Source organism: Podarcis raffonei, chromosome 3, assembly GCF_027172205.1.
Source record: "Podarcis raffonei isolate rPodRaf1 chromosome 3, rPodRaf1.pri, whole genome shotgun sequence".
Taxonomy (NCBI): domain Eukaryota; kingdom Metazoa; phylum Chordata; class Lepidosauria; order Squamata; family Lacertidae; genus Podarcis; species Podarcis raffonei.
Genome location: NC_070604.1, coordinates 42,120,071 through 42,139,040, shown reverse-complemented (window position 1 = coordinate 42,139,040; position 18,970 = coordinate 42,120,071). Strand labels below are relative to the sequence as shown.

Below are 18,970 nucleotides of genomic sequence, written 5' to 3'. Positions count from 1 at the left end.
AAAAGAAGACTGTTGATAGTTGAAATCTCCTACAACTTACATTCTCATTCTTGGACCACAATTTAGTTACCCAGGACTGAATTGGATGGGGTTGGATCCAGGCTAAAGTTATTTGAACCTGGTTCTTGTTAAAATCAATGGGATTTGAGTTAAATTCTGACTAATGGCTGATTAAATTCAGTGGAACCCAAGCTTAACTAACTTTGTCTGAACCCATAGATTACAGTGAAACTTTTGAAGCATGTTCTGAGGTTCTAGGCTGCGAGGTTGAGATCTGAAGTTGCACTTTATTTGAAAATCAACAGTATGTAATTGCCCTGTTCATTAAAATGGTGCCTCTTTATTAATCAAGGCAGCAGAAGTTTTTAATGCAAGTGTTGGTAAAAACTGCAGTAGCAAGCACTATCTTAAAAGGGGCATTCTCTCTTTTCACACGTACAAAAGGAATGCCTTCTTTTAAATGATGCCAGCTATTTCATGTGTGTGCATTATCTAAAAACAAAGAAAATGTGCCTCTGTCTTGTTTCAGAAATACAGTGGTACCTCGGGTTAAGTACTTAATTCCTTCTGGAGGTCCGTTCTTAACCTGAAACTGTTCTTAACCTGAAGCACCACTTCAGGTTAATAGGGCCTCCTGCTGCTGCCGCACCGCCGGAGCACGATTTCTGTTCTCATCCTGAAGCAAAGTTCTTAACCTGAAGCACTATTTCTGGGTTAGTGGAGCCTGTAACCTGAAGCGTATGTAACCCGAGGTACCACTGTACTAGTTTGGATTCAGCTAGAGGCGAGCAGACAGAGGTGTTGTTTTGTGAACTGTTGTGAAATGTCGTTTACAAATGGAAACACACCTCTGGTTTTTAGTCGTTTTTTTCTCACAAAAGGATCTTGCACTAAACATGAAAAAGCCCTTCCATGTGTGGAGAAGCCCTTTGCTCCCATCTAACTTAATGTTTGTACCTATATGCACATTTAACAGGTAGATATATTAATCAATTAAACACATACAACTTATGATTAAAAATATTTAAGAAGAAGAAGAGTTTGGATTTGATATCCCGTTTTATCACTACCCGAAGGAGTCTCAAAGCAGCTAACATTCTCCTTTCCCTTCTTCCCCCACAACAAACACTCTGTGAGGTGAGTGGGGCTGAGAGACTCAGAGAGAAGTGTGACTAGCCCAAGGTCACCCAGCAGCTGCATGTGGAGGAGTGGAGATGAGAACCTGGTTCACCAGATTACGAGTCTACCGCTCTTAACCACTACACCACACTGGCTCTCTCTTTAACTGGGTTGCAGCCCTAATTTAAATAAATTGTTTGTCTAACAGAAGATGCAGCAAACCAAATGCATATATTTTGATAAATAGCAATCACTTTGATCACCACCTAGAACCTGAGGACAAGCATTTGAGGCCTTTTTGTGCCTGTAAGTCTGAGTTTGGGAACCTATGGATATGCTACAACTTCCATTATCTCTGACCACTGGTCATGCTGGTTGGTGTTGATGGGAATTGGGAGTCCAACAATATATGGAGGGCTACACAGGTTCTCTTTCCCTGCTGTAAATAGACCTTGGAGGCTGGGTATTGAGTGGTGTACTGTTGGTTGTTGTGCACAAGTTATACCTGCTTCAAATTTATTTATATTATGTTATATTTTATTTATTATTTTCATAGCCCACATTTCCTCCCAAGGAGCTTAAGGCAGCATACAGCAGCAACCCTGTGAGATAGAATCATAGAATTGTAGATTGGAATAATAATAATAATAATAATAATAATAATAATAATAATAATTATTATTATTTATTATTTATACCCCACCCATCTGGCTGGGTTTCCCCAGCCACTTCAGGCAGCTCCCAATAGAATATTAAAACCATGATAAATACACCAAACATTAAAAACTTCCCTAAACAGGGCTGCCTTCAGATGTTTTCTAAAACTCAACTAGTTGTTTATTTCTCTGGAAAGGATCTTGGGGTCATCTAGACCAACTCCCTGCAGGCTGAGAGTGAGTGACTGGCCCAAGGTTACCCAGTGAACTTCATGACCATGTGGGGGATTTGAATCCTGTTCTCCCAGGTCCTAGTTCAACACTACACTACGTTGGCTCTCAGAGTTGGCTCGGTTGGTAGAGCTTGAGACTCTGGATCTGAGAGTCGTGAGTTTGAGCCCTCCTATGGGCAAAGATTCCTGCATTGCAGGGGGTTGGACTAGATGACCTTCGAGCTTCCTTCCAACTTTGCTATTCTATGCTTCTGAGTTTCAAAAGTGTTGGTCCTGTGTCCATTACTGGATCTCTTGAATTCACCAGGCTAGGTTCCAAGGGCAAAGACGGATCAGGTACAGTGCAGAGGAGGCACAGGGGTTTCTTCTGTGTCCTGCAATCAATTGTGTGTGAGGGTGTGCACGCTCTTTTTCAATAATAATTTTTATTAGGCTTTTGAGAATAAATATAAAAGCAGGATAAAGTACAGTACACTGATACAGTTGCAGTACACTTTTATACTTCACTTAGCAAACATACATAGAACCACTATAACAAATAAACAAACTAATTGAAACAAAACTAAATCCCCCTCGCTCCCCTCAGTAGGTTTTTGTTGTTGTTGCTGTTCTCTGTTCTTTTGATGAATAATTCATGGAGTAATTTTGAATAGATAATTTTGGCTGTAGAAATACAGCAAATATTTAAAGGGTTGTGTTTTGTTTTTGTGTGTTTTTTTAAAAAAGGGGTTAAAACTGTGTATGGCTACAATCCATATTCTACTGAAGAGCAAGCTCCATTGAGGTTAATGGGACTGACTTCTAACTAATAAGCTAATAACTAGGATCAGCCTGTATATCAGGGTTGGGAAGATGCTCGAAATTCATAGGGTTGCGTCCAAACAAATCCTTTGTGTGCACAGAGTGAATTCTGCAAGCACAGTGGAATTTCCATTTACTTTCTTTCCCCCGGTGTGCTCCCAAATCTGCCCTGGGGTCCCCCCCCAACTCTCTGGTGTAGATTTTGGGGTGGGGAAAGAGATGGAGGGGTAGTTCAGTTTTGCTCACAGAAGTGATTTGGAGCAAGCAGTGATTTATCTTGATAAAATCCATAGTGTCAGGTTTTTCGCTTGGTCTTGATGTGCCTGGAGGTTTTTGTTTTTTAGGCCCGGTGTGTATGAACCTGCTTGTGTTTTGATGTCTTCAAGTCATGTGGCTATGTCGCCATGATCCAAAAATTTCCTGCAGCTGTTGGAGCTCTGCCTCAAATGTGGAGTTTCCACATCCAGAAATGTTGCCCAGTTTATTTCAGCGAAGGCTGTCAATTGCACATACATTCCTTTGTGTGACACACACACAGATAGATAGATTGTATTGACGTAAACAAGAAATTTGGCTCACATTGCCCACTGTTTTTCTGCTCTTGGACTCTTCAAGGCCAAGGCCTCACTTTATTGAACTCTGTGGGCCTTGCTTCTGAGTCAGTGTGCGTAAGATGGGACTGGCAGTGTATTAAGCATTAGTGCCTAGTTCATTCTCATTTCAGGAAAGTGTCACTTCATGATGTTGACATTACCCTCTTAAGGATTAGAAAATTATCATTCTGCTTCCAGTGCATATTTTTAGAATTTAAATCTTCTGTGTGAAGGAGTGAAACTGTTTCAGCCATTTTGTGTGCTTTGTTCTTGATTGTAAAATGGTTTCTTTTAGTTAGTTTGCTCTTTGCAGGAGGGTCAAATTTTCAGCCCTGGAAAAGGAAAATTAAGAGTGAAATGAAACAGTAAAATAGAAAGAGGGGGCTGGGAAAGAAAGCAAAGAAATTGTGGGAGCGAGAAACCCACAGAGAACTCGGCTGCCCTTCTGATTGGCCAAGGCATTGGAATAGGGAGCGGAAATAATGTATATAAGTAAAGCTGATAAGTATCATTTGACCTTTGTTTGAAGAAAAGAGGAAGCTAAAATCAGAGAAAAGAAGCCAGGATGGAGAGAAGGGATGCAGTAAACCTAGAATCCAGAAGTTGAACTGAGAGAACTAATGACTTGAGTAAGGAAACAATATAAACTAGGTTTATCTGGATGCGTTTTCCTCTTTTATATTTCAGGAGTGGCTCACCTAGTGGGCAGAGCTGCATCAGTCGCCTCCCGGCATTGGTGTCAGGTTTGGGGCCCTGCTCAACTTGGCAAGCCACTCCTGATCTTTTTTTTAAAAAAAATTTAAACTATTCAAACTGTTACCAAAAACCGGCTCACTTTATGTGTGACCTTACTATTCACCCCATGCCTCCTGGCCAGGCCATGCTACCCAGAGAAATGGCTAGGCCACTAAATAAACAGCATAGGTGAACATCCTGTTATGTGGAAGCAACCAGGGAATAAGGTATCTTCTTGGTGGTAGTGTTCAGGACCAAGGAAGAAAGGGCTGGATTAGCGGATTTCCTCACTTACCTGCTTCTTATGGTGCAGGGCAGGCTGCGGTCCATGGTCTCATACTCATATTTTCTTCTCTTAGATGTCATTACATACTTAATGGAAGCTGTTGAAGCACATTTTATTACGGTATGCACATTTAGTATGAAGACACAGGTTGCAACTCAAAAGTCTCAAACTACAGTGGTACCTCGGTTTAAGAACAGCCCTGTTTATGAACTATTCAGTTTACGAACTCCGCAAAACTGGAAGTAGTGTCCTGGTTTGTGAACTTTACATCGGTCTAAGAACGAAATCTGAATGGTGGAAGGGCACTGGCGGTGGGAGGCCTCATTAGGTTTTGGTTTAAGAACGGATTTCCGGAACAGATTAAGTTCGTAAACCGAGGTACCACTGTACTAGAATAAGGTACAAATACAAAAGGTAGTAGTCTAGAGAGGTGCTTTGGCCTACATATGCTCTAAAGGACTTTGAAAAGAAATTAAGTGGCAATGGTTCATGCCAGAGAAGAAGCAATTCTCTGGGAAACATTTGTACTGACTAAGGGTGGAATCCTTGTGTTGGCTGGGCTTTCTAGCATGGCCACATCTCTGCTGCTCATAGTGTCCTCAGCCAAAGGGGCAGGGCACTGATCTGATCAGGTCTGATGCTGTCACATGATGGCAGTGAGACCAGCTTGGCAGCCAGCAGATCCACAGCTAGCTCAGCCCCACCCTGAGAATGCCCTGTTTTTTGAGGCCTCCCATTGGCTCTCACCAATGGATCTCCTGCCCACCTGCACCTTTGGCAGGTGGAAGCGGGATATTGGCAGTGATGGAGTGACATGGGAGCCACGCTGAGCCAGGGGAGGACGTAGCCACAACTAGCTTTTTAGCTAAATCAAGATCTGGATGTTTCAAAACAGACCAATGATGTGGGGGAGAAAACTTTCCATTCCAGTCCCTTATTTTTCCACCGAAAGAAATCCATTTCAAGAAGATTATTCGTTCCATCAACAGTTAGCAGCAATGACAATATTGTGTAAGCTCTAAAGTTGTAACTGATGATTTTCTGGATGTTTTTCTAAGGTAGTATGTTAGAGAGTGTATAACATGCTTTATTGATTTTTAGATAGAGGTACAGACAAGTGCATATACTAAACCAAACTCAAATTCATACTGTAAATTTACCTAATTGGCTGTGCAGGTCAGATTAGCACCAAACCTAAAATTGTTAAAATTGCTAAAATGGAATGGAAGCATATCCTGTTGTTTACATATTACACTTAAGCTACATTTAAGTGTGCATTCTTTATTCTTGAATCAAATACTACTTAAATGTTTATATACCTGCTGCTTAGAGAGTTGTTTTTTTTAATCCTTCCCCAAAATAAATCAAACATGTTAAAGCAGATCACACTGTAAATATTTAGGGCTCATCAGAAAAAAACATCCAGTTCAAATCATAGGAGATGGTAAAGGCTGCTGTTTAAATTTTAAATGTAAAAATTCTATTGAGCCCATGCAAGCATGTAGTTTTTATACATCGAAAAACAGGGCTTGTATTAATGCTCATTAGGTAATTGATGAAAGATGCATTCCATATACAAGAGACCTGTATTTTGAACATACCTATAAAGCTTCCTGATGTTTAAAAGTCACACAGTAGCATTGTTATTTGTAATTTTCATGGGTTGTTTTAAGAAGAATGTCTATAGTAAGTAAAAAGCTGGTTGAGTTTGCCTAGGGTTTCTGTGATTGCAGAATTTTTATGTCCCACAGAGAGCAATAGCCGGTATATCAACAAACCAAACTAGTGAGATTCCCATTGGTTTTTTGAAATACAGAGTATTGTGGTAGTGCTTTTGATCTATCACCCCACTCTGAAAACTGAATGTGTGGTTTGAGAAAACTCCTGGTTTCTTAAAAAAATAATTATGGTTTATTTGCCATGCCCAGAGGTGCTAGTCAAAATTCTGGGGCGAACATTTAAACAATCCCCACCCCATAATATACATATATTAGATACATACGTAATTCTGATGCCTACTTTAGAAGCTTAGAATAAATTTATGGACTTGTTAAAGGTATTTCATAGGCTAGATAGAAGCCCTATTCACATGTTACTCTGTTATTAGGAGAAATCTCTACTACCTGTGTTAGACTGTCTGTCTGTCTGTCTGTCTATTTTTGTGAAGTGTAGTGCTTAGGAAAGAATTCCCTAGAAATGCGGACTAATGTAGGTGCAGGATTTTAAATTGCGCACAACAACTCAGAAATCTTTATGAAAACGTCCAATTTTTCATGTTTCAGATGGTGGGGAAATCTGTTTGCTAATACTGTACTATAAATAACTTTTGAAAAAGCAGATACGAGTAATCACAGCTTCAACAAAATGAGGACAACATACTGTACCGAGTTTACAAAATATATTTGGTCAGAATATACATTAAGGCTGCCATTTTGATCCTGCTTCTCTAAGAGTGAGCCCCAGGGAACTTACTTCTGAGTAGGCATGCCTTGGATAGCATTATAAGAGGCATTTTCATTTTGCAGTTAAAAGGGAGCAAAAGGAGGAAAGGAAAACTAGACACATGCTTAGAACTGTAGGAGCCAGAAGTCCAAAATATTCTCTCAGTTCTGTTGTGTCTTTCTCTGTGTTGGAGTGGATGAGAGCAGTCATGCCAATTGTATTTTAAAAATCATTTTTCCACAACTACAATTTCAGAGCTCTTGCTGAGCTATTGGCCTGGTTTGGGAATATTTTTCCCCTTCAGTCAGCAGTAATGGTAATTGAAGCAGTTAATAAGGCAAGGCTTATCAATACATTTTGTCTCGTCACCAGCTCATAGCAACACTGCATTTAAATTCAGGAGATTCTGCAAAAGAATAATTTACAATTAGATAAGAGTGTCTTAGAGAATCCAATTTCACCCTTCACCTCCTTCCACTCATGCCCCACAACCTTTGGCATTTACACCAAATGTTTGCCACAATACAATATTCACCACAGCTTATGATGAAGCTTTTATTATTACTAAGGCTTTTTATTAACATGCATTTTGGAGCACAAATCTCCTAACTTGCACTCTCTCTCTATTACTAAGTTATTAACCTTGAAGAAATTGGGCATTAATTCTATACAAGGGGCTTTTGCACATTTTGTTTCTTTTGCGGTTTCCATCAAGAGAAATATATTAATACAGTAGATCTTTAAACAGTTTAAACTGTTACAGTCTATATATCATTACAGTCTATATAGCAGAACTTTTTTTTTTAAGGAAATCTTTTTTCTTGAAGGGTTTGTTCTTACCCTTATGGTCACAAGACTGCAGCCTAAATTTTCGTTCCTTTGCATACTTACTTGGAAGTATTTTGTGTAAAGTTTAGAGTTGTTTGTATGATGACGTCTGTAGAATAATGTGTTTTTAACATTGGCTCAAGAGAGCCAGTGTGGTATAGTGTTGGGATGTCAAATTAAGATGTGAAACTTCTCGAACAGTGATCTTGGCCCCTTCGCTGGATTCTTGTGTGGATGAACTATATGTTACCTTAATTTCCTTTGTGGAAGTCTGAGATTTAGACTACTGGCTGATTTGGAAGGTCAAGGAATCGGAGTGATTGCTTGTAAAATAAAGATGGCAGGAGCTGTGAACAGCTAAGTTCACCTCCCGCCCTAGTCAGTGCAAACATAGCAGTAACTGATCACATCTGCCCTATTTACTGGTGTGGCTGATCGGAGACCATTTTTGAGGGAAAGCACACAGGATACTTACCATGGGACAGGAAAATATCCCAGGCACTTTTTCTAAACAGTTGAATAATAATATGATGCTGGTTCCTGTGAATTAATTTCAGTTTTGTTTTCCCTGCCTGATGAACAGCTGACATCTAATAATCTAAAATAATTCCAGATTTGGGACTCAGTAGAGTTCCTTCTTTTCTCTCTCTCTTGTTAAGGTTTTGCCTCTGAAATTTCATTTTATCCATCGAAACCTTTAAATAAACCAGAACACACTGGTAAATTCTAAAAATGTAGGCTTTGATTATCTTTTTATTTTATTATTTATTTGTGTTGCATTCTTTTCAATATATCTACTCCAGTGGCAGCTTACAAACATTGTAAAAGACTGTACAGAGTAAAATCACAGGTATTTTTATTATTTTTAAAAACCATGATTTGGAAAACAAAACACACAGGCCTATATTTTCCTGCAATTCCAGATCACTGGGCAAGTCTGCCTTGTAGCATGTGTCATCTCTACAAACTTCATTTCCCCCCTTTTGTTCTCTTTCCTTGTTAAATTTGCAAATAAAAAAATGAATTTTTTAAAAAATCACTGGGCCATCCACCAGAATCGAAATATATGCTGGTTTAAGAATTTTACTGCTTGTAAACCATACTTGTAACTGCCGTGGCATGCTCAGTTCTTGTTAGATGATAAACAAACCTTGGTGTTTGGGGTTCAGTTAAACAAAATAAGCCTCTGCGGTAGGCTCATGATAAAATACTGAAAAGTGGGCAAGGTTGAAAACTGTTGCTTTGGCTAGAGAAATCAAGGAAACCTGTTTATGTTATGCATGCTAAACTGGAATAAGCCCCACTAAACTCCATGGCATTTTACTTCTGCGCAAGAAGTGTGCATAGACCAGGCAACGTCAGTCTCATTTCATGGCTTCACTAATAAGAGACGTTGTTTGCTTTCATTTTTGCAGGCTCGCTCAGGTTGAGTAATCAAGCAGTGAGAAATCAACTGTTGTACATGCATGTGTCTGAGCTGCCTATTGCTCCCTCAGCTCCTTTCTCAAAATGATTCTATTGATTACTTGTTTTCATTACTTCTCTCTTCACTTCTCTTCTACAGTGACTTGTAAAATAAACTGGAATACTGTACACGCGTAATTGAATGGTTGTTCTACTTGAAGCTGCCGCTGAGTCTTCTTCTGAAGCCATTTTAATTTTAATTTACATTATATTTTCCCTGATGGCCCTAAGCATTTCAGGGTCTGGAGCATATCAGTTTTAAAGAGTGATGTGCTCACTTTCTAGGATTGCGGCTTGCAACAGAAACCTAATTCAATTTTCTTTGCTGAAGCATTCAGGTCTCCCTTTAGCAGAAAACTGTAAATGAGATGTTAGTCACTAAGACTGCAGTGCAAGGGAATAAGCCTCATTGAATTAAGTGGGACTTGCTTCTGAGTAGACATGTATATGAGTCTCCTGTTATTTACTCAGTGGCCACTCCCACTGAGCTTAGTCCTGAGTATTGAATTGCAGTGGTGCTCGGTAATGCATCAATACATCATCCAAAATCGGCTTGAAGTCCACATCGTGATGGGGTTTCATAATATTTGACATGGCAATAGATCGTAATTCACAATGTGTTTGTGTGCTATGTAAAAAAAATGTGATGTGGGAAAATCCGTGAAGCTGGTTATCCTTTCTCTCATGATTTCTGCTGCCCTGTTGCTCTGTATTATAAAATAACAGTTATAAAAATATGTTTAAGTAAAAATGTATCAGTTTTAGACCCCCTAAGTAGTAGCAGTTGCCAGGACATTACAGTCGTACCTCGGCTCCCGAACACCTTGGGAGTTGAACGTTCCGGCTCCTGAACGGTTGAAAACCGGAAGTGACTGTTCCGGTTTTTGAACGTTCTTTTGGAAGCCGAATGTCCAACGGGACTTCCACGGCTTCCGATTGGCTGCAGGAGCTTCCTGCAGCCCATCAGAAGCCGTGCTTTGGAAGTCGAACGGACTTCCAGGACGGATTCGGCTTGACTTCCGAGGTACAACTGTACTCCGTTCGCCTCTACATAGTTACATCCTTATTTCAGACATTGTGATATTTAGCTGGTGATATATCGCGATGTTGAAAACTGGGCATCACTCAGTCCTAGACTGTATCCTTTGTCAGTTTGCCAGTGGCATTATTTGTGTCCTGGGGAAAATGGGGCGACCTCATGACTGCCTACATGAGAGGCAGGATGAATTTGAAAATCAATTCCCGTGCCTTATTTTGGTCCATTCGTCATTTCTGCCTCATGGATCTCTTAATATTGGAGGAGCCCTTGCCTGTGGGAAGCGAAGCATTTGGTGTTCCAAGAGATTTCTACATCCTTGTTAGGTTAAGCCTCAAGGCTCCACTCCGTTCCCTTATCTTATCAATCTCCAGCTGTTGCATCCCTCTATGAACGCACCTTGTTAATCAGCTGGAAACTCAGCTGAGGAATATGAGCGCCATCTTTTTTAGGCTGTAAGGCAGCCAGTGTCGTATCCTTGGGGAAAGCCTGATTCTTGCAACAATGAAAAACTTACATAGACAAGATTTCAGCACTGGGGTTGTAGCCTGGGAATTCTGAAGTGCCTTCAGGATGTGTCTGAATGCCGTCTTGTAAATCTGCCATTTTGTTTAAAGCGATGTTCTGTTACTGTCATGTGTAGAAGCAAGGGAAATACATATTTAGCCTGTGCTTTTCTTGTCTCAGTGTTTCTCTGTTATTGAGGGAAGTTTAAATATATTTTGCAATTGCACTCCATTACCCTGACCCCCTAGAGCTAGGCAACGCAATTGCTGAGCTACCATTTGACAGGTATTTTGATTGACTCTTGTTTGTTATTAAAACTAAATAGTGAATTTTGAAAGCATTTCAGGCAGTTTATTTCATGTGTAATTTAAAGCTACCTTTAATGGGAAATGCAAAGCCAGCTTCAGAGATGTTTTTAAAACTGGCAAGGTCAAATGCTCTATCCCTGATTAAAATGTGTGTATTAGAGACAGGGCAACCTATTGCTATCATGTTTCACCATGAAGTCAAGGTTGCGCTCGTCACTGCTGCTCTGAAACATGTGAAGCACTTAAAATAAGAGTAGTATTTTAGAGGCATAGAATAATGTGTAATGCTTGGTTTTTGCTTTCTTATTTCTATCCTGCTTGTCTGATTTAAGGAAGTAGAATGTAGTGTAACTAACTAAATTCTATCATTTCTTTCCTAGTCTCCAGAGGGTGCTGAAGGCAAGGATGCCGCGAAACTAACAAAACAAGAGGCAAGTGTGACCCCTTCCTTCGTTTCTCAACCATTCTTTATATATTGGGGACATTATAAGACAAAATACTAGTGAGACAGTAGAGTTAGCTCACATGTGGCCAAAGTGCAACTTATCTGCTAGTACATGCAACTATTTCAGGCCTGAAATAGTTTGTGTACTGTGTCATTCATATTCAAATTTAACAGTACAACAACTAACTCATATTCTGGGTCAATGAACAAAACACACGTACACACCTGTGACCCGATAATTTACACAAGTCCAATTTTCTGCTGGATTTAAGAGAGCGACAGGAAACTGCAGACATTCAAAATGTCATCTCCTGTGCTTCTGCATAGATTCCTCGATTCTGAAATACTATACTACAAGCACTGGCTGAATATATTTTCAGCAATAAGAGCCATAAGAAAATAGAGAAATTAAACACTAAGATTGTGTGTGTGTGTGTGTGTGTGTGTGTGTGTGTGTGTGTGTGTGTATTGCTTGCTTTCAGATGGCGGCTGGCTGGTCTAGCTCCATCAGAGAGCACTCCCTTTGCATGCATGTTCAATCACTGGCATCTTCAGGTATCCCTGGCTGAAACTCTGGAGAGCCTGTGACAGCCAGTGGGAATCTGATACGGCAAAATCTGTTTTCTGGCCACATCAGAAAAGCTATTACAGAAAGTTCATTTACACAGAAGATATCGAAAAAGCCACCGTTTTATCCTGTCTGGCATGACTTTATTATTAATATATAACAAGGAAGAAGAAGGACCCAGATACAACAGCAGATTATGGAAGTTTGTGGCACTCTTAATAGCTAAAAAGAGACTTGATGTGGAAGATCAGTGACCAGCATCTTGGAAATTCTGTGTGCCACTGGGGTGTGGGTTTGTTTAGAGAAACCTGGTCCTGTTATTCCTTGTAGGGTACTTGCAGCCATGATAATAGACTGAACCGAGCTCTAATTATTTATTATTACACCAATTTTCTCACTAGCATGGCACAGATTGTGGCTGCATGGAATATACAAGCTCAGCTGAGACTTGTACTGTTTATTATGGATCATATATCGTTGACATGTTGTCTGAATGCCTTGGGAAGGCTTGGCTTTAAAAGCAGCTTATAAATGATGATGATGATGATGATGATATCACTAGGCAGTATAATGTGCTGCTGTTTAAATTCTGTAAGTTCCCACTTCTGTCTCCTAAATCTGAGAATATGTACAAAGGCACTGTTGAGTTGGAAGACTTAACTCTGAGGGCATGTCTGCTCTACAAGTGAACTCGCTTCCGTCTGGCACTGCCTTTGTTCACTTCACTGGTCTGCTGCTGAGGCAGCCTGGATGCCCTGGTCTGCTCCTTACGACTGGGATAGTCTCCAGCTTTGGGATCTCTTTGGGGGGCAGCTTGGAGCAGCTTCTACTGCCAGTCCTAATCTTAAGGTTGTTTTTTGACAGCAGCCGCCTTATTTTGCATTTCTCTTACTCTTTAAAAAAACATTTTCTTCCTGCGAAGCACAGCTGATAAATCAGACAGGTAGGTAGAAAACAGCAGCGTGGTGAGAGTTTATCATTATTCCTGTTTCTATAAGCCTGGAACTTACTCAGGGGCTACATTCTGGGGATTGCAGCTAAAGCCAAAATAATGCATAGTTTAAACACATTGGGTGCAAGTGGGATTGCCAAAGACTTTTTTTCCCAGATGCCCATCCCCGTTTTTATTTATTTTATTTTTTTGCCAAGCACATAAAGCTGAATGCACGCAAGTTAAATGCACATTAGTTGCAGGCACACTGTATACAGTTCCATGCAGACTGTATTTATCAGGTAGGGGCCATAGTTCAGTGGCAGAACATCTGCTTTGCATGCAGAAGGTTCCAGGTTCGATCTCCAGCATCTCCACTTGGGGATGGGAATGTCCCCTCTGAAATCCTGGAGAGTTGCTGCCAGTCAGTGAGGACAGAATGGAATAGATAGACCAATGGTTTGACAGCTTCCTACACACAACTTTTTGCAGAATTGGGCAACCTTAACGCCTATACAAGGGTCCATTTAGTGCCAGTGTAGATGATAGCAGGTGGGTGCAGGATATGTTTGTATAAGAGATGACACAGTGTGACCTGAGTAGCCTACCAAAAAAACCCCCAACTTTTAGCACTTACACTCATTTAAAAGCAATCAATTCATTAAGCTAGTCTCAAAACTGCAGGCATTTTCGCTAACATTTGATTTACTTATGCGCAGTAAGGGAATGCTTTTCCTGATCGGATCAATGTATGAATGTCCTTGTTTTCAAAGAAGTTACCAATCTGAAAGAACAAATTTTATTTACAAAACCAAGTGCCTGGGATAATTAACAATGAATTGCCTCTCTTCTGAAGCACTTTTAATGTTCTCTAGAGGGCATATTTGAACTTAAAAAACCTGAATGTTAATTGTGGAAATGAGAAATGTAAAAATTTGTGAAGCATGTGAGGGTAATTGGCTGGAGGCAAAGTTGTGTTGTGTAGTTGTTGTTGTTTTTTTAAGATGACTGTGTGGAAGAAAATACTTTTTTAAAAAAAAACAAGAGTAAAAGGCTAACCATAGCTCCTGAATGAAATGGTCATTTTTTGGAAAAATGGAAAGTTGCTTCAGCCTGACACTGGTGTGATAAAGTAGAATAATTCTCTTCGTTACTCTGACCTGGAGCTCAGTGTGCTGCACAGGCTTATTTACGTCATGTGAAGAAATTTCGTTCTGGAGCTGAAAATTTATGGTCTGTGTGTGCTAAAAGGTGCCCTTCCGCAGGGCGAAGAAGGCCTCTTCAGTTTGCAGCAGCAGCTTTCCTGACTTAGTGCAAGATACTTGTGCGAGGAAAGCAAACTTTCTCAACCTCTTGAACGATATTCCTCTAGCTCTTGCACAGTAGTTCACAAACATCAGACTTGGCCAGAATTTCTTCTGCACATGCTCCTCCAGGTACAACTCCATGTGTGCAACCTTGTATGAGACTACTAGATTGAGATGCACTTATTTAGGAAAGAAAATGTGTTTTTCACACCAGTCCTGTGCTCATATCACATCATTGCTGCTTTGCCAGTGAAATGTCCAGTGCATGCCCAAGCCTGGGAGGGGGAAGAGAAAATGCTCAACTAGAAAATACAAACATGGTACAAAAGCTACAGGCATGCCTCAGGTGAAACACCAAATACTAATATTATAGTGTTCTCCCTTTCCTGTTTCCTAAGGTGTGGTCAGCCCTGTCAGTTCTGACAGTGCTACACGGAGCAGGGGATGCTTGCACCAAAATTGTCATCTGCTTATAGCATGTGAACAGATGGCTAGCACTGTGAAGAGCTACCCCTGCGGGTTACATACTGTGCATGCCCCCTCCCCAGATGGATGTGACTTTCTCCCTCCTACTCAACCATGCCTGGCAATTTCTCAAGCTTCCAGTAGGCTTTCCTTGGGTGGGACCATGTCCCCATTCACCATTCACTTTTGTTAGATCAGAAAAACAGCAGAATGTGCTGGTGGTCCCTGTGTACTGTAGGACCACAGCTGGCCTTCACTTGAAAACTTGTCTTTTGCCACAGCCTTTTTCTTGAAGGAGAGCTCAGTTGATGGGTTTGCTTTCTGCAGCTGGACTTGGTGATATCTTAATAACCTTGAGTTGTTTGTATCTTTGCCCCTTGTTTTTATTATTTTAGCTATGTGTATTTTGTCCCGCTGTTTTGTATTTTATCGGAGTGTTTTTGATATCAGTGTTTCATGCCCAACTTTATATTATTGTTCACTGCCCTGCAATAAATTGTCTAAAAGCATTAATTAAAATAAACAAAAAGTACATTGTTGTTTTAAGTTTGGCCTAACTTACGTCACAGTGGAAACCAAAAGTACTTCCGATTCCGAGTGTAGCTTGGTGCTTCACTCGCCAATCCATGAAGCCACAAATTCCCCTCAAAAATCAAGGTTGTACTTTTCTCAGATTTTCCGCACAACTCTACCAGTTGTTTACAAGTTACGACTTTTCAAGATCCTCTCCCACCAGATTCCAGTTTACAAAAGGAGCAGTAAATTAAAGATTCCGTGTCAGCACTGATGTTTTCTGATCATAGTATCAAATTTCAATCATTAGCATCAAGACTCTTTAGATTCCGTTGCAAAAGAATCCAAATTCCACATCAAGAAAGTCTAGTTTACTAGGTGTGCATTATTTATTCCCCAGCGTTTGGGTGCTCAAAGAATACGGCATTATTATTTTTAGAAAGCTCCAAAGGCCACCAAGTCACTATTACTTGGGCTTTGGGAATGGGGGTTTCAGATTTTGTTTGTTCATAATGTGCCTTGGAGCACAGTCCCAGAAATAATTTCCACTGATCTTGCCACAAGAGGTTTCCACAACCGTAGAGAAACAAACAGGAAGATAAGATTCCAAAACGTAGTAAGCAAATAAGCTGAGCAAGTACATCGCGTACATGTAAAACAATAATCCCTCAGGATGCAAAGACCTTTGCATTTGGTAATAAAGACTTCTGTTGTCTTTCAGGTACATTTTATTTTGTTGGCAAATGAGTGACAGATTTTTGCCTTGTGTGGATGTGAACTGCTGCAAATCTACAAAGATATTTTCTTTCCTTTTTATAGCCAACAAGACGATCTGCAAGATTGTCAGCTGTAAGTATTTATAAGAGCTTGTTTGTGTAGATAGGAAGCCACATTCTTTCTCACGTCACGCTTGACAAGGTGGCACTGGCCATGCCGTGTGGCGAGTGGTAAGCCAATGTTACCTAGATTTGGTGTTTAATCCTTGAATGTAAATCGGGCCTCTGGAACGATCAAACTTTCCTGAGCAGCAAGAAGCCCCGGGACAGCTACGAAGGGTTTTGTTTCCTTTTGGTCTGAGCACAAGATCTGTAGCATTTTTATAATAATTTATTTTATCTACAAATATGCACATAGAGCATATTGGAAGGAACAGATCTTCCAACATTGGCTATCAGCACTCCTGATCCTGCTTTAGATACTCAGCCAAACTCTTGCAGCCTCTCTCCCCTAAGGCAAGTAGTAGAACTAGCTCCAAACTATTTGTGGCCCCCTTCCTCTGGATGAAATGTGTCATTTTCCAAAGTCTGTAAAGGATACCTGGAGTGCACCCCCAGTCATTAAAGAATATTAAACTCCAGTTGTTAAAGTTTCTGAGATTTATAGCAGGCGCAAGGAACCTGTGGCTTTCGAGATGTTGTTCGACTACAGTTCCCATCATCCTTGACCATCGGCGATGTCAGCTGGGGCTGATTGGAACTTGAGTCCATCAGCATATGGGGGACCACAGGCTCCCCATTCCTGATTCACAGGAATCTGAATAACCAAACTCACATGTTGTGTTGGTTGGCTGGCTCCTTATAGCCTTTCCAGAAAAGAAATGTGTGGTCATTTTGTATGTGTGTGAGGAGAGAGAAATGCAACCTCTTTGGGAGATGACGGGAAACTGTTTCTCACAGTACATCTATAACGTGCAGAGAACCAGACTTTCAGACATTTTGATAAGATATAGAAGGTAATTTTGACTGAAGCCTATCTGTAGAAACGGCCTCTGGCTTCTTTGGTGTCACATGTTAAGAAGTTGGGAAAGGGGAAAGATTAAGAAACAATTGGTAGCAACTGTGCTAATGCTTGGATTGTCTGAAATTCTTTCCTAGAAACCAGCTCCACCAAAACCTGAGCCTAAGCCAAGAAAAACCACTAAGGTAAAAATTTATTTTTACAGTGGTTTGTTTTTTGTTTTACTCTGCCTACTGGGCGCTTTCTCTGTGCCGCTACATTATCTTGTTCAGTCTACCCAACATGAATAGAGGGTTATAACTGTTAATAGTTAATAGTGTTAATCATTACATCTTAAAGTAATTAAAATTAATGTAGGATTAACATAAGAAAAGGCAGCAACTGCGGGTCAGTTCTGTGAAACTTTTGCAACAGTAAACAACCTGAGTTGTAGGCTCACAGCCTGGGATAGTTGTCACATAATGTATTGTTATAAGCACAGATACTAACAACATTCAGAGGTGAAAACACAGTATATAATTATGGGAAAGGGAATGGTAAATCAATTTCTTCAGCTTAGCAAAATTTAAAGTTAGAAGACTCTATTGGGCATGAGCTCTCTTCCATGAGTGCATGAGCATGTCGCTGGAAAAGAAATTAGCAATAGTTTTTACTTTTACATAGTAAGTACCTTGCAGTTCTTCACTGCTGGTGCACCTATACCACATTTTAAATTTTATTTTGTCACGAAAGCCAAAAACATCTAATTCTCACAAGGTGCAAAAATAAAATGGACACTCCTGATATTAATTCTGCGCCCCCTCCCTTCTATCAGATTTAAGCCTAATAAGCAGTAGCTTTATAGCCTGTTCCACAATCAAAGGAGCCCCAAGAAAAACGATATCCCGCTTCTCTGGAGTCTAGAGCTGTAGCAGTCTCCCAATTAAGCTGTCAGCCAGTGTCAGTTGAAACCGAAAAGCACAGATATGAGAGGTCTGCTTTGAATGGGCATCCTGCCAGAACAAGGGACTTTCCGCCTTCCCCTCTTTCCTTTTCATGCACCCTGCACCCTCCCCAAATCTGCTCTGGAGAGTTAGGGGAACCTCTAGAGCAAATGGAGAGGGGAATTCCTGTTGCACAAATGGAAATGGTTGCAGCGATGGGACATATTACTTTGCTACCTTGGGATAAATGCCCAGTACTTCACAGAGGTGGAGCAGCACTGATGTTGTGTATGGTTAACATGTCAGACTAGGATTGAGGAGGCCTAGTTTCAAATGCTTCCTCAGCCATGAAGCTCACTGGGTGACTTTGGGCCAGTCACTACCAGCCTAACTTACCTCACAGGGTTGTGAAGATAAAATGGAGGAAGTGTGTGTCGCCTTGAGTTCCAGGAAATAAAGGCGGGATATAAATAATACCGTCGTGGCAAAGTAATTTGTGTTGTTATATTAGCCTGAGATAAAAGAATAATAGAAGCATTGAAAATAATTGATCGTTTTAAGGGCTGCACACAGTTTGGTAAATCCTAATTAGATAGAGCATGTAGTTGTTTTCCAGCTGTTCTGACTTCAGCCCTGTCTTAAACTCACTTTGCCTTCCGCCTTTTTCTCCCAAGCCAAAAATTACTGGACACTTGGCGAGCCGAGTACATATTTGTATATAGCTCTGGAGCCCTGTAAATATATATATATAGTCCACCCCCACCCCCCGCATACAGCGAGGGCTTGGTTTGGCCTGAAAGGAGGGCGCCCACCTCTGAGCTGCAATATTTGCAGTGGGCTACATTATAGGGCTGGTGTAAGCTATTCTCAGCATAGTCCTCCAACCTGCAATCAAGGCAAAACACTTAACCGCCCTGCAGGGCTGTTGTACCCTGAAAACCCCCAGCTGTCATGCAAGAAGTGTTAGTGTGGATAATTAGTTGTCTGGAGTTTCACCTTCTAGCATATTCCATGTTCTTATTAGCCAGTCCTTAACATATAGGCACTTCCCGAGATGATAGATAGATGATAGA

The 18,970-nt window shown here is 40.6% G+C and overlaps 1 protein-coding gene and 3 long non-coding RNA genes across 7 annotated transcripts in view; 1 reads left to right on the top strand and 3 right to left on the bottom strand.

Annotated features, from left to right (window-relative positions):
• HMGN3 (high mobility group nucleosomal binding domain 3) overlaps positions 1-18,970 on the top strand; it is a 29,772-nt gene that overhangs the window by 7,946 nt on the left and 2,856 nt on the right. For 3 of the 4 annotated variants that reach the window (XM_053381335.1, XM_053381334.1, XM_053381332.1), the window contains exons 1-4: positions 4,326-4,364; positions 11,389-11,439; positions 16,057-16,086; positions 17,112-17,159. In XM_053381335.1, the coding sequence (XP_053237310.1) occupies positions 4,341-4,364; positions 11,389-11,439; positions 16,057-16,086; positions 17,112-17,159 (153 nt within the window). In that variant the 5' untranslated portion in view covers positions 4,326-4,340. Of the gene's footprint in view, positions 1-4,325; positions 4,365-11,388; positions 11,440-16,056; positions 16,087-17,111; positions 17,160-18,970 lie in introns of those variants that run through there. The other variant, XM_053381333.1, reaches the window with a different exon arrangement.
• LOC128410281 (uncharacterized) lies at positions 2,489-4,189 on the bottom strand. The gene is made up of 2 exons (XR_008329446.1): positions 4,101-4,189; positions 2,489-3,734 (listed from the first exon to the last, which is right to left on the bottom strand). It is a non-coding gene; the product is annotated as an uncharacterized LOC128410281 (long non-coding RNA).
• Positions 6,320-10,133, bottom strand: LOC128410279 (uncharacterized). Its single transcript, XR_008329444.1, has 2 exons — positions 8,169-10,133; positions 6,320-7,271 (listed from the first exon to the last, which is right to left on the bottom strand). It is a non-coding gene; the product is annotated as an uncharacterized LOC128410279 (long non-coding RNA).
• On the bottom strand, positions 13,143-18,838 carry LOC128410280 (uncharacterized). Its single transcript, XR_008329445.1, has 2 exons — positions 18,294-18,838; positions 13,143-13,736 (listed from the first exon to the last, which is right to left on the bottom strand). It is a non-coding gene; the product is annotated as an uncharacterized LOC128410280 (long non-coding RNA).